The following is a 13,574-nucleotide window of genomic DNA, read 5'->3' as shown; positions in this document are numbered from 1 at the left end:
TATGCTCAGGTGGGGATATGGGGATCCAGAGAAGGTAAGGTAGGAGGAGTGAAGGATAAGCCTTAGCCTTAAGTTGAGCAAGATCATTGATGAGGTTTTATAATTCTGATGGCAATGGGAGCACTGACTATGATGGACTGTCCAATCTTTCTTTTAAAAAGCTCAAACCAATTAGCATAAAGTAGTCTTCGCTTGGGTTTCAGCTCTTCTCATTCTTCTTTCCTCCTCATAGTTGTACCCACAAACTCCTCCACTTTCCCCTACACTCTTATTGCTCAATACCTGTACCCAGAATATATTTCCTTCTCCCCTTTTTCAAGTTCCACATCTTTTTTGTTAACACTGCCCTAGGCAATATTTCTCCCAGCAGGATAGAAATGACCACACTATGTGTCACTAGACTGTGCCCATCCTGAGGTCAGGAACCTTGTCTATATCATCCAAATGTCTCCACTGCCTAACACAGTATCTGGCACTTAGAAGGTGCTCAGTAGACGCTTATGGACTGAATCAAGTTCCAAGAGCTTCTCATTAAACACTTTGCTTATGTTATTTTCAATTATTAGTGGTTTTGAGGAAATAGGGCTTCTGATCACTGTCAGAGACACCAGGTCTCTCAGATTTCTATATTTGAATAGAGAATTAAGAAGAAACAGTAAAAGCTTCCAGCATTTTTCAGAAAAGCATCTACAAACAGACTCAAGTTGTCAGGAGGGAAAGAAAAATCATTCTTCTTCTAAGGTCAGCTCCAAGACATTGTTGACTTCCCATTGTTTATGAATGATGAATGTCATCATCATTCTCTTCTATAAGGTCTTATCATTCTTGATATCTTTACTGTCTGTGGGACTGTCTATCTGGTCCTTGAGTGAGTTATAATTGTAAAGAGGGCTCAATTTTTTGATGTAGAAGAATTTAAGCAATTTTTGGAAGTTTTGATTAAGAGTTGCAGAGGTCAGTTTATTGGCTATTTTCTTAAAAATATCGTAGGTTATTTCAGCCAACTCTTTGGTCACAGTGTCTTCATCTCGGAGCAGTCGTTCAATAACTGTAACATCAGAAGAGACTTTAGTTCAAGTTATCTCTTTCTTAGAGGCCATGAGACTTTAATTCTAAACAGCCCTGCCACCTTTCACAGAGTGCCCCCTTCTCTCCATCTCTCCTCTTCATTCCCTCTGCATTTTGTAACTTTGACTGATAGCATTCAGGAAGTTTTATCATCTATCCCCACCAGACCCCATTAAAAGAAAAATGGGAATATTCACTAAAAATTACCGAGGACCTTTTATGTGTTGAGCATTTTTCTAGATAACATAAACAGGTATTTGTATGTTGAGGAAGAGGTTCATATTGGTCATAATGAAAAAGTTAAAATCAGTCTAAATGTTCATTAATAGGGAACTGCTTAAAAGTTAGGAATATAAAATGAAATACTACATATGTATTAACATATTGTAGGCCCCTATTTCTTGGCATAGAAAGATGTTTATATTATACAGCTAAGTGAAAAAAGTTATAAAACAGTTATGATAGTTAAAAATATATAATAGCTTTTATTCTTTAAAAATATCCTGGATAGGCAGGGCATGGTGGCTCATGCCTGTAATCCCAGCACTTTGGGAGACCAAGGCAGGCGGATCTTGAGGTCAGGAGATCAAGACCATTCTGGCTAACACGGTGAACCCTGTCCCTACTAAAAATACAAAAAATTAGCCAGGCGTGGTGGCCCACGCCTGTAGTACCAGTTACTCTGGAGGCTGAGGCAGCAGAATTGCTGGAACCAGGAGGCGGAGCTTTCACTGAGCAGAGATCACGCCACTGCACTCCAGCTGGGTGACAGAGGGAGACTCCGTCTCAAAAAAAAAAAAAAAAAGAAAAAAGAAAAAAAAACTGGGATAATACATAGACCAAAATGCTAATATCATTATACAAAATGCTAATATCATTATATCCAGATAGTGGACTATGAGAAATTACTATTTTATTTCTTGATAAAAGAAATAGAAACAAAGGGGGGAGATTTAGAAAACAGAGAGATGAGAAGGAGTAGGAGAGAGGGGAGTGAAAGAAGAAAATGACTGTAAGAAAGATGGAAAATTCTAGTGTTTGGCATTTAGCAGGTAGTCAAATATGTGTTGAATGAATGAGTGAGTGAGTGAATGAATGAATGGATGAATGAATGAATAAGGAAGGAAGGTAATGACGTATAAATGTAGGTCCGTGAATTATAATAAATGTACCACTCTGATGGGGGATGTCGATAATGGGGGAGGCTAAGCATTGGTGAGGAGAGAAGGCACTTGGGAAATCTCTGTACCTGCAGCTCAATATTGCTGTGAACCTGAAACTGTTCTAAAAAAAATAGTCTAGTAAGAAAGAAAGAGGAAGGAAGGCAGCCAACTTGTTTTTATAACTCACTGTTTGTAATTCTGACCCTGATGGGACAACAGACAGAGGCTAAGGGAGATTCCTAAGACCCAAACATTTTGATAGACTAATATTACCCTTTTTTAATTCCCTCCTCTGCAAATATATTGTACAATACTATCTACTAAAATGTGAATTCTCTGAGGGAAGAGACTGCTTTATTTGCAACTCTGTCGCTAGCAGTAAATAGTGCTGTCACATAAATATAAGAGATGCTAAAAAACATTTGTTAGATGAATGAGTAAATGAATTTTCAACTTTCCGAAGTTCCCAACGGCTCTAGGATGACAGTTCTCATACAATCAGTGGAATACATGGAGTGACTGAAACAGGGAAAGAGAGTAAGAGGAAATAGAATAGAAAGAGAAAAAACATACATATCTCTTAGCCCAGTCCTTTCATTGATTCTTCCATAATTATCCAACCACTACTACCACCCTCTTCCTATCTGGCCTGGCACCCTAACAGAAATCATATGTGACTAGAATCACAAATAGTAAATGTATTTAGATTTATGCATAAAGATTTTGTTATAACCTCAATACTCACCATCAAGCATGACTTCAATTTCAACTCTAAGCAGTAAATGACCACCAGATTTTGCCAAATATCCTATGCACATAATAAAAATTAAAGTTACTGCAACATGCATTATGAAAATATATTTTCTGATGTTATCTGGCTACTTTCTTTGCTTTTTTCAAAGCAAAGCATCTCTAGATTATCCTTGAGTCATCTTTTAGTACTTTTAACTATTGTCTCATAAAATTGTTTATCGAAAGATATATGAGAGTATAAATGTGCACGAATCATACTCAACAGCTCGGTGAATGACCACAAAAGGAACACACCAGGCTACCACTTACATTATTAAATAGAGTATTAGCAGCATCCTGGAAGCCTCCTTAAAGCCTCTCCCAGTCTCCTCCTCCACCTTTCAGAATATATTCTTTTGTGTCTGCCTTCTTTTGCTTCACATGACATTTTAAGATTCATCCATGTTCTTTCATGTAGCAATAGTTTGTTCATTTCCATTGCTACATGGCAGAGGCTAGCAAACAGTTTTCTTGAGATACAGACATTCACATTGGCTCATTTGTTTACATATCTATGACTGTTTTCACCCTACCACAGCAGAGTTGAAAAATTGCAACAGAGACTATATGGTGCTCAAAGTCTAAAATATTTACTATTGGGCCTTTAACAGAAATAATTTGCTGAACCTGCTATATACTAGTGTATCTTATGAATGCATCATTTTTTTAAAATCCATTCTGCTGTTGATGGGCATTTGTGGTGTTTCCAGTTTGGGGCCATGATGAATAATGAAGTTACGGGCATTCTTGTACATGAATTTTGGCATGTATTTGTATAACTGCTGTTTGGTATATAACTAGTGGATTTACTGGGCATGCTTATGTTCAACTTTAGCAGTGGGGCTAAACAGTTATCCAAAGTGGCTGTACCAGTTTTCACTCCTACCAATAGTATGCTAACATTTTCATTGCTCTATGTCCTCCAAACAATTGATATTGTTAAAATTTTTCCTTTCAGTCATCCTCATAGGTTTGGTGATAATATCACATTGTAACTTTAATTTTTATTTTTTGTTGTTGATTAATAAGATCATATGTGTATTTACTGGCTAATTGGATGTCTTCTTTTCTGAAATGCTTATTCAGATAAGTCTCTTGCCTGCTTATATATTGAGTTATCTTTTTCTTTGTCACTTGTAGGCATTTTAAAGTTCTGAGCAGTAATCTTTTTAAAATGGTGCATGTCTTACAATATCTTCTCCTATCTCATGGCTAAACTTCTCCATTTGCATTTGTGTTTTAACTAACAGAAATCCCTAATTTCAATGTAGTTTAATTTATCGTCTTTACATTTATGGTTAGTTAATTTTGAGGTCCTGTTTAGGAAATGTTTGCTTGTCTCAAGCCATAAAGATATTCTCCTATATTTACTTCTGGAAGCTTTACTATTTTACCCTTTATGCTTATATCTACCATCCAGCTGGAGTTATACAGCATGAAGTTGGGGTCAAGATATTTTTATATACCTGTATAGTTGATCCTGCACCGTTAAGAGAAAAACTGCTCTTACTTTACTGCTTGGCAGTGTCACCTAGATCATAAATTGTGTGTGGTCAATGTCTTGGCTCCATTCTGTCTGTCTATCATTGTGTCACTACTGCATGACCTTAATGTGTAATGCATCTTGATATCCATGGTATAAGTCCTTCAACTCTAGTTTCTCTTTAAATTATCTTGGCTATTCTCAAACACTTAAGTTTTAATATAAAGTTTATAATCAGCTTGTCATGTTTCACACACACACCCAAAATCCTCAATGAGATTTTGTTTGGGAATATACTGAATCTATATAGATCAATTTGGGGAGAACTGACATCATCATAATATTTAATCTTTCAATAAATGAGCATAATATATCCTTGTATGGAACTCTTTTAAAAATTTTCTGTATGTTTTCCAGTTTTCTGTGCATTCATTTTGTGTATCATTTCTTTTAAGGTATTTGATGATTTTTGGTGCTATTGTATTGGTATTTTTTTAATTTTTATTTTTATTTCAATAGGCTTTGGGGGAAGAGGTGGTATTTGGTTACATGGTTGAGTCCTTTAGCAGTGATTTCTGAGATTTTGGTGCACCCATCACCTGAGCAGTGTACACAGTACCCAATATGTAGTCTTTTAAAAAAAAATTGTAGAGGGAAACTTTCTTTTTTTCTTTCCATTATTTTTTAAAATATGTGAGTGCATATATAACCTTTCATTTCTTTTAAATAAACTGTTTGCACCTATTGACCCATCCTCTAAGTTTCTTCCCCTCACCTCCCACCCCCAAACAGGCCCTAGTGTGTGTTATTCCCCTCCCTGTGTCCATGTGTTCTCATTGTTCAACTCCCACTTATGAGTGAGAACATGTGGTGTTTGGTTTTCTGTTCCTGTGTTATTTAGCTGAGGATGATGGCTTCCAGCTTCATCCATGTCCCTGAAAAGGACATGATCTCATTTCTTTTTTATGGCTAGATAGTATTCCATGGTATATATGTACCACATTTTCTTTATCCAGTCTATCATTGATGGGCATTTGGATTGGTTCCATGACTTTGCTATTGTAAATAGTGCTGCAGTAAACATATGTGTGCATGTGTCTTTATAAAATGATTTGTATTCCTTTGGGTATATACCCAGTAATTGGATTTCTGGGTCAAATGGTATTTCTGGTTCTAGATCCTTGAGGAATTGCCACACTGTCTTCTACAATCGTTGAACTAACTTAAATTCCCACTAACAGTGTAAAAACATTCCCATTTCTCCACAGCCTCGCCAGCATCTATTGTTTCTTGACTTTTTAATAATCACCATTCTTACTGGTGTGAGATGGTATCTGATTGTGGTTTTGATTTGCATTTCTCTAATGATCAGTGATGTTGAGCTTTTTTTCATAAGTTTGTTGGCCATGTAAAAGTCTTCTTTTGAGAAGTGTCTGTTCATATCCTTTGCCCACTTTTGCTACTTTGACCACTTCAGACTCTGATATTCTTTCTTCCACTTGGTTGATTCAGCTATTGATACTTGTTTTTTTTTCCTTGTAAATTTATTTAAGTTTCATGTAGATTCTGGATGCTAGGCCTTTCTCAGATGGGTAGACTGCAAAAATTTTCTCCCATTCTGTAGGTTGCCTATTCACTCTAATGATAGTTTCTTTTGCCGTGTAGAAGCTCTTTAGTTTAATTAGATCCCATTTGTCAATTTTGGCTTTTGTTGCTATTGCTTTTGGCATTTTTGTCATGAAGTCTTTGTCCATGTCTATGTCCTGAATGGTATTGCTTAGGTTTTCTTGTAGGGTTTTTGTGGTTTGGGGTTTACATTTAAGTATTTAAGCCATATTGAGTTAACTTTTGTATAAGGTGTCAGGAAGGGGTCCAGTTTCAGTTTTCTGCATATGGCTAGCCAGTTTTCCCAGCACCATTTATTAAATAGGGAATCCTTTCCCCATTGCTTGTTTTCGGCAGGTTTGTCGAAGGACAGATAGTTGTAGATATGGTGTTATTTCTGAGGTCTCTTTTCTGTTCCATTGGTCTATATGTCTGTTTTATTTTTATTTATTTATTTATTTTTTAACCAGTACTGTGTTGTCGTGGTTACTGTAGCCTTGTAGTATAAAGTCAGGTAGCGTGATGCCTCCAGCTTTGTTCTTCCTGATTAGGATTGTTTTGGCTATATGGGATCTTTTTTGATCCTATATGAAATTTAAACTAGCTTTTTTCTAATTTTGTGAAGAATGTCAATAGTAGTATGATGGGAATAACATTGAATTTATAAATTACTTTGGGCAGTATGACCGTTTTCATGATATGGATTCTTCTTATTCATGAGGATGGAATGTTTTTCCTTTTTTTTTTTTTTTTTTTTTTTCTGTCCTCTCTTATTTCCTTGACCCGTGGTTTGTAGTTCTCCTTGAAGAGGTCCTTTACATCCCTTGTTATCTGTATTCCAAGGTATTTTATTCTCTTCGTAGTAATTGTGAGTGGGAATTTATTCATAATTTGGCTCTCTGTTTATCTATTGTTGGTGTAAAGAAAAGCTTGTAATATTTGCACATTGATTTTGTATCCTGATACTTTGCTAAAGTTGCTTATCAGCTTAAGGAGTTTTTGGGCTGAGATGATGTTGTCTTCTAAATATAAAATCATGTCATCTGCAAACAGAAACAATATGACTTGCTCTCTTCCTATTCGAATATGCTTTATTTGTTTCTCTTAACTGAAAGAATATATTTTGGTGTGTTTTCCCCCCCATATTTAGTGCTTCTTTCAGGTAGGCCTGGTGGTAACAAAATTCCTCAACATTTGCTTGTGTGGAAATGATTTTATTTCTCCTTCACTTATGAAGCTTATTTTGGCTGGATATGAAATTCTGGGTTGGAAATTCTTTTCTTTAAGAATGTTGAATTTGGCCCTCAATCTGTTCTGGTTTGCAGTGTTTCTGCTGAGTGGTTCACTCTTAGTCTGATTAGCTTCCCTTTGTAGGTGACCTGGCCTTTCTCTCTGGCTGCCCTTAACACTTTTTCCCTTATTTTGACCTTGGAGAATCTGATGATTATGTATCTTGGGGTTTGTCTTCTTGTGGAGTGTCTTAATGGTGTTCCCTCTCTTTTCCTGGATTTGCATGTTGGCATGTATTGCTAGGTTGGGGAAATCCTCCTGGGTAATATCCTGAAGTGTGTTTTCCAGCTTGTTTCTATTCGCCCCATCTCCTTCAGGTATTCCAGTCTATCACCGGTTCCATCTTTTCACAAAGTCCCGTTTCCTGGAGGCTTTGTTTGTTACTTTTCATTCTTTTTTCTCTAACCTTGCTTGCATGCCTTATTTCAATAAAGTGGTCTTCAAACTCTGATATTCTTTCTTCCACTTGGCTGATTTAGTTATTGACACTTGTGTATGCTTCACGAAGTTCCTGTGCTGTTTTTCAGCTCCGTTAGGTCATTTCTGTTCCTCTCTAAACTGTTTATTCTAGTTAGCAGTTCCTGTAACCTTTTATCAAGGTGTTTAGCTTCTTTGCATTGGGTTAGAACATACTTCTTTAGCTCCGCATAGTTTTTTATTACCCATCTTCTGAAGCCTACTTCTGTCAATTCGTCCGTCTCATCCTCCGTGCAGTGCTGTGCCCTTGCTGGAGAGACACTGCAAACATTTGGAGAAGAGGCACTCTAGCTTTTTGGGTTTTCAGCATTTTGTCATTGATTCTTTCTCATCTTTCTGAATTTGCCTAGTTTTGATCTTTGAGGCTGCTGACCCTTGGATGAGGTATTTGTGAGGACTTTTTTGTTGTTGTTGCTTTTTGTTTGTTTTTCTTTCAATGGTCAGGTCCCTCTTCTGTAGGGCTGCTGCCATTTGCTGGGGGTCCATTTCACGCCCTATTCATCTGGTTCACTTCTGCCTCTGGAGATGTCACTCAAGGAGGCTAGAAAACAGCAAAGATGGGTGCCTGCTCCATCTTCTGGCAGGGGCACTGACCTGATGCCAATTGGATCGCTCCTGTGTAGGGTTTCTGACAACCCCTGTTGGAGGGTCTCACCCAGTTGGGTGGCATGGGGAACAGGATCCATTTAATGAAGCACTTTGACCCTTGATGCAGGGGTGTGATTTGCTAGGGGGAAACCCACTCATCTGGGCTCCTGGATTCCTCAGAACTATCAGGAGGAAAGGCTATGTCTGCTGATTCACAGAGACTGCAGCTATCCCTCCCGCTAGAGGCTCAGGCCCAGAGAGATATGGGTTCTGTCCCTGAGCCTCTGGTTAGAGTTGTTGGATTTCCTGCAGGAAGCCCCACCCAGTGAGGAAGGATGAGTCAGGGTCAGGCCTGAAGAGATCCTCTGGCTGCAGTCTTCCACAGCTGGTGTGTTGGGCTGTTGGGGACAACTTTTGGGACCAAGCTGTCCAGTCCTACTGGTTCCAGCAGGGGAAAAGCACAGCCTGGAGCTATAGAGATGGATGCCACACTTCCCCTGCCCGGGGAACTTGACATGTTAGGCAGTTGTGAGTCCCAGTACTGGCTGCTGCCCCTTTCCCAAGAAGCTCAAATGGCTTAGACAGCAGGCAGCTGCAGCTGTGATGCTGGTCACCCCTCCTCCCCAGGGTCTTGATGGGTTTAAGCAGAATCCAGCTGAGACGCTATTGAGAATCTGCATGGCTCTGGGGTTAAGGCCCTAGGGCCCGGTGGTGTGGGTTCATGAGTGGGATCCTCTAATCTGTGGGTTTCATAGTTCCATGGAAAAATCACGGTCCCCCCCAGCTGGGAAGGATGCCTCCCTTGGCTGAGGGGTGGGGGTTCCTCTACCCATGTGGCTCTCAGATGGGCCACTGCACCACACTGCTTGCTCTTCCTTTCTCTCCATGGATCACACCAGCTGCCTAGTCAGTTCTGATGAGAGAACCTGGATACCTTGGTTGCCAGTGAAAGATTAATGCACTTATTATGGTTCTTTTCGATGGGAGCCTCCGATTGCCACTGTTTCTAGTTGGACATCTTGGCCAGTCAGTATGTTGTCTTTTATCCCTCATCCCTTCCCACCCTTTCCCCTGAGTGCCCAAAGTCCACTGTATCTTTTTTTTTTTTTAAGTCTCATACTGTTGCACAAGCTGAAGTGCAGTGGAGCAACCTCGGTTCACTGCACCCTCCGACTCCCAGGTTCCAGCAGTTCTACTGCCTCAGCCTCCCAATTAGCTGGAACTATAGGCACACGCCACCATGCCTGGCTAATTTCTTTTGTATTAGAGACGGGGTTTCACCATGTTGGCCAGGCTGTTCTTGAACTCCTGACCTCGTGATCTGCCCACCTCAGCCTCCCAAAGTGCTGGGATTACAGGCGTGAGCCACCGCACCTGGCCCATTGTATCATTCTTATGCCCTTGCATCCTCATAGCCTAGCTCCCACTTATGAGTGAGAACACAAGATGTTTGGTTTTCCATTCTTGAGTTACTTCACTTAGAATAATGATGTCCAGTTACATCCAGGTTGCTGCAAATGCCATTATTTCATTCCTTTTTAATGGCTGAGTAATATTTCACGGCATATATACACCACATTTTCTTTATCCATTCATTGATTGATGGATATTTAGGTCAGTTTTATATTTTTGCAGTTGCAAATTGTACTGCCCTAAACATGCATATGCAAGTGTCTTTTTTTGTATAATGACTTCTTTCCCTCTGGGTAGATACCCAGTAGTGGGATTGCTGGATCAAATGAACTTAACTTTTAGTTCAAATGAAGTTAAAGAACTTTTAGCTCAAGTGAACTTAAAGAACTTTTAGCTCAAGTGAACTTAAAGAACTTTTAGTTCAAGTGAACTTAAAGAACTTTTAGTTCTTTACGGACTCTCCACGTCATTTTCTGTAATGGCTGTACTAGTTTGCAATCCCACCAGCAGTGTAAAAGTGTTCCCTTTTCACCACATCCACACCAACATCTATGATTTTTTTTATTTTTAAATTATGGCTATTCTTGCAGAAGTAAGGTGGTATCACATTGTGGTTCTGATTTGCATTTTCCTGATAATTAGTGGTGTAGAGCATATTTTCATAGGTTTGTTGGCCATTTGTATATTTTCTTTTGAGAATTATCTATTCATGTTCTTAGCCCACTTTTTGATAGGATTGTTTCTTGTCGATTTGAGTTCCTTGTAGATTCTGGATATTAGTCTTTTGTTGGATGCATAGTTTGTGAAGATTCTCTCCCACTCTGTGGTTATTGCTCTACGCTGCTGATTATTTCCTTTGCTGTGCAGAAGCTTTTTAGTTTAATTAAGTCCCATCTGTTTATCTTATTTTTGTTGCATTTGCTTTTGGGTTCTTGGTCATGAAGTCTTTGCCTAAGCCAATGCCTAGAAAGGTTTCTTCTGATGCTATTTTTCTGGAATTTTTATGTTTCAGGTCTTAGAGTTAAGTATTTGATCCATCTTGAGTTAGTTTTTGTATAAGGTGAGAGATGAGAATCAACTTTTCATTCTTCTACATGTGGCTTGCCAATTATCCCAGCACAATTTGTTGAATAGGGTGTCATGTCCCCACTTTATATTTTTGTTTGTCGAAGATCAGTTGGCTGCACTTTATTTCTGGATTCTCTATTCTGCTTCATTGGTCTAAAAATTAAGCTTCTAATTATTTGTTGTTTATGTATAGAAATCCAATTGATCTTTGTATACTGATGTTGTATCTAGAAAACTTGCTAAACAGGTTAATTTGAGAACTTTTTTCTGAATTTCTGGAATGTTTAAAATATGCAATTATTTATTTGCTAATTTTGAATGTTTCAAATGTTTCATTTCCTTCTGTCCAAACTTAGTCATTTGTTTTGCCTTATTTTAGTTTTGGAAAATTCTTGGCCATCCTCTCTTACAGTGGTTCTTCTGCCTCATTCTTTCTCCTCTCTCTTTTTAAAATCTATATGTTAGACCATTTTGCCGTGTCTCATATTATCTTACACTCTTTTTATATTTTTCATTTTTATTTCTTCAAACTTTAATCTTTAGTTTGAATATTTTATTCTGACATATCCAATTCCATTTTAAGCTTTTTCTAATATGCTGCTGATTTCATCCATTGAGTTCTGCATTCCATTTCATTGTTTAATCTTTTGAATACATTAATCATATTTATTTTAAAGGTATATCTAATAACTGCAATAATGATATATTCTTCATTCTATCTCTATTGTTTGTTTTCTCTTGTAATTAAAAAAGTCTACTTCTGGTTGTTTTTGATTAACTGTCAGCTATTGTGTATGAAATTCTGTGTAGAAAATTTGAGTCTCTGGGTAATTTATCTTCTTTCAGAGGGGATTTATTTTTGCTTCTGCCAGGCAGTTAAGCTAAAGGTATATCTTCTTTATCCAACCAGGGATTTAGATGTTCAAGGCTTTGTTCATTGTGAGGGCTGGTCTATTTCCAGTTTACTCTTTCTCCTAGGATGAATCCATCACAGATCCCCATTGAAAGTCTGGGAGTATTTGGGATCAAGACGAGGGCAACATTTTCAAACTGGGCTCATACAAAGTCAATCATTGTTTGGTGATCTGGCTGTGATGGCTACCATGAGCATTTGTCTTGGGCCTCAGAGCACTTGCTTTGAAGTGGGTGAAGGGTTCCCACAGCAAGCAGTGGATGTGGAGTGCACTCCAGAGATAGGCATTGAAATTGGGATCTTTCTTGTTGCAGGACAGGAGCAGAAGGAGAGTTTCTGAAGCTGCAGGAAGCTTTACAGCCAGGGATGCCTTTGAGACCTGAGATGACAGCTCTGTATATGTCGTTGCTAGGTACCTCAACCTGTTCCCTTGGTCAGTCAGGAGAATGAGCCCTACTAGTTCCAAGGAGTAGTAGAGAGAATCCCATTCCTGCTCACCTGAATTAGAAGCATGGGCCACCCTTCTCTTCCTATGCAAAGAATTTCGTATGGCAGTGCTCCCTGCACTCCACACTAAGGCATATTTTCAGGCATTTGATGCACCTATTCACCTGCATTAGGAGCCTGCACCACCCCTTGCTTTCTGTGCAGAGATCTTGGTGCTGTAGCATTTTCTTTGCTCCATGCCCAGGGCACATTTCCAGGCATTTGGCTCACCCACTCCCTTGGATTAGGAGCCTGAGCTACCCCTGCCTTTCCCTGTGCAGTAGTGATTTCTCTGCTCCTTTCTGGGGCATTTCTAGGCATTTTTATGTACTCGCTTGCCTGGATTAGGAGCGTAAGCCACCCTTCCCTTTCTGAGTAGAGAACTTGGTGCAGCCAACTTGATGGTCTCTTCACTCTACACCTGGACATATCTCCTGGCATTTGGAGTACCCATTCTTCTAGATTAGGAGTTCTGGCTGTCTCTCCCTTCCCATGCAGAGAGTTTAGGGCAGTGGAGGTTCCTCTGCTCCGCACACAGGCACATCACTGGGTGCTTACTCCCTGGGTTCCCATAAGAGCTGGTGCTTATGACTGCCACTGGAGGAGTATGGATGGTCCTGCCTGGCCTGGCTCCACCCAGCTTGGTCCCCAACTCTGAGACTCAAATAACTGCAACAATGTGCTCAAATAAGCACAGTCAGAAATGATAATAATGACAAACAACTGATTCCACAGGAATACAAAAGATCATCAGAGACTACTATGAGCATCTCTGTGCACACAAACTATGAAATCTAGAAGAAATGTGTAAATTATTGGAAACATAAATCTCCCAAGATTGCGCCAAGAATAAATAGAAGTCCTGAACAGATCAATAACAAGTAGAAAAATTGAATCAGTAATTAATAAAAAGAAAAGAAAAGAAAAGAAAAAAGGTCCACGACCAGACTGATCCACAGTTGAATTCTACCAGACGTACAAGGAATAACTGATACCAATTCTATTAAAATTGCTCCAATTCCTATGAAGCCATCATTACCCTAATATCAAAGCATGGCAAAGGCACAAAACAAACTGAGGAGGAGGGAACCCTCCCTAACTCATTCTATGAAGCCATCACCGCAATATCAAAGAATGGCAAGGGTACAAAACAGAAAATGACAGGCCGCTATCCCTGATGAAAATATAAGAAAACTTTTTTAAAATTTAATTTAATTTGATTTTAAGT

The 13,574-nt window shown here is 38.9% G+C and overlaps 1 protein-coding gene across 1 annotated transcript in view; it reads right to left on the bottom strand.

Moving 5' to 3' along the window:
* Positions 1 to 656: 656 nt before the first annotated feature.
* Positions 657 to 13,574, bottom strand: part of MROH9 (maestro heat like repeat family member 9) — a 128,210-nt gene continuing 115,292 nt past the window's right edge. Inside the window, exons 20-21 of the mRNA XM_045392756.2 lie at positions 2,977 to 3,039; positions 657 to 1,048 (exon numbers count right to left, since the gene is read on the bottom strand). Of these exons, the coding sequence (XP_045248691.1) occupies positions 807 to 1,048; positions 2,977 to 3,039 (305 nt within the window). The 3' untranslated portion in view covers positions 657 to 806. The remainder of the gene's footprint in view (positions 1,049 to 2,976; positions 3,040 to 13,574) is intronic.

Source organism: Macaca fascicularis, chromosome 1 (assembly GCF_037993035.2).
Source record: "Macaca fascicularis isolate 582-1 chromosome 1, T2T-MFA8v1.1".
Taxonomy (NCBI): Eukaryota; Metazoa; Chordata; class Mammalia; order Primates; family Cercopithecidae; genus Macaca; species Macaca fascicularis.
The sequence above is the reverse complement of the archived record's forward strand: the minus strand, read 5'-3'. Positions and strand labels throughout refer to the sequence as shown.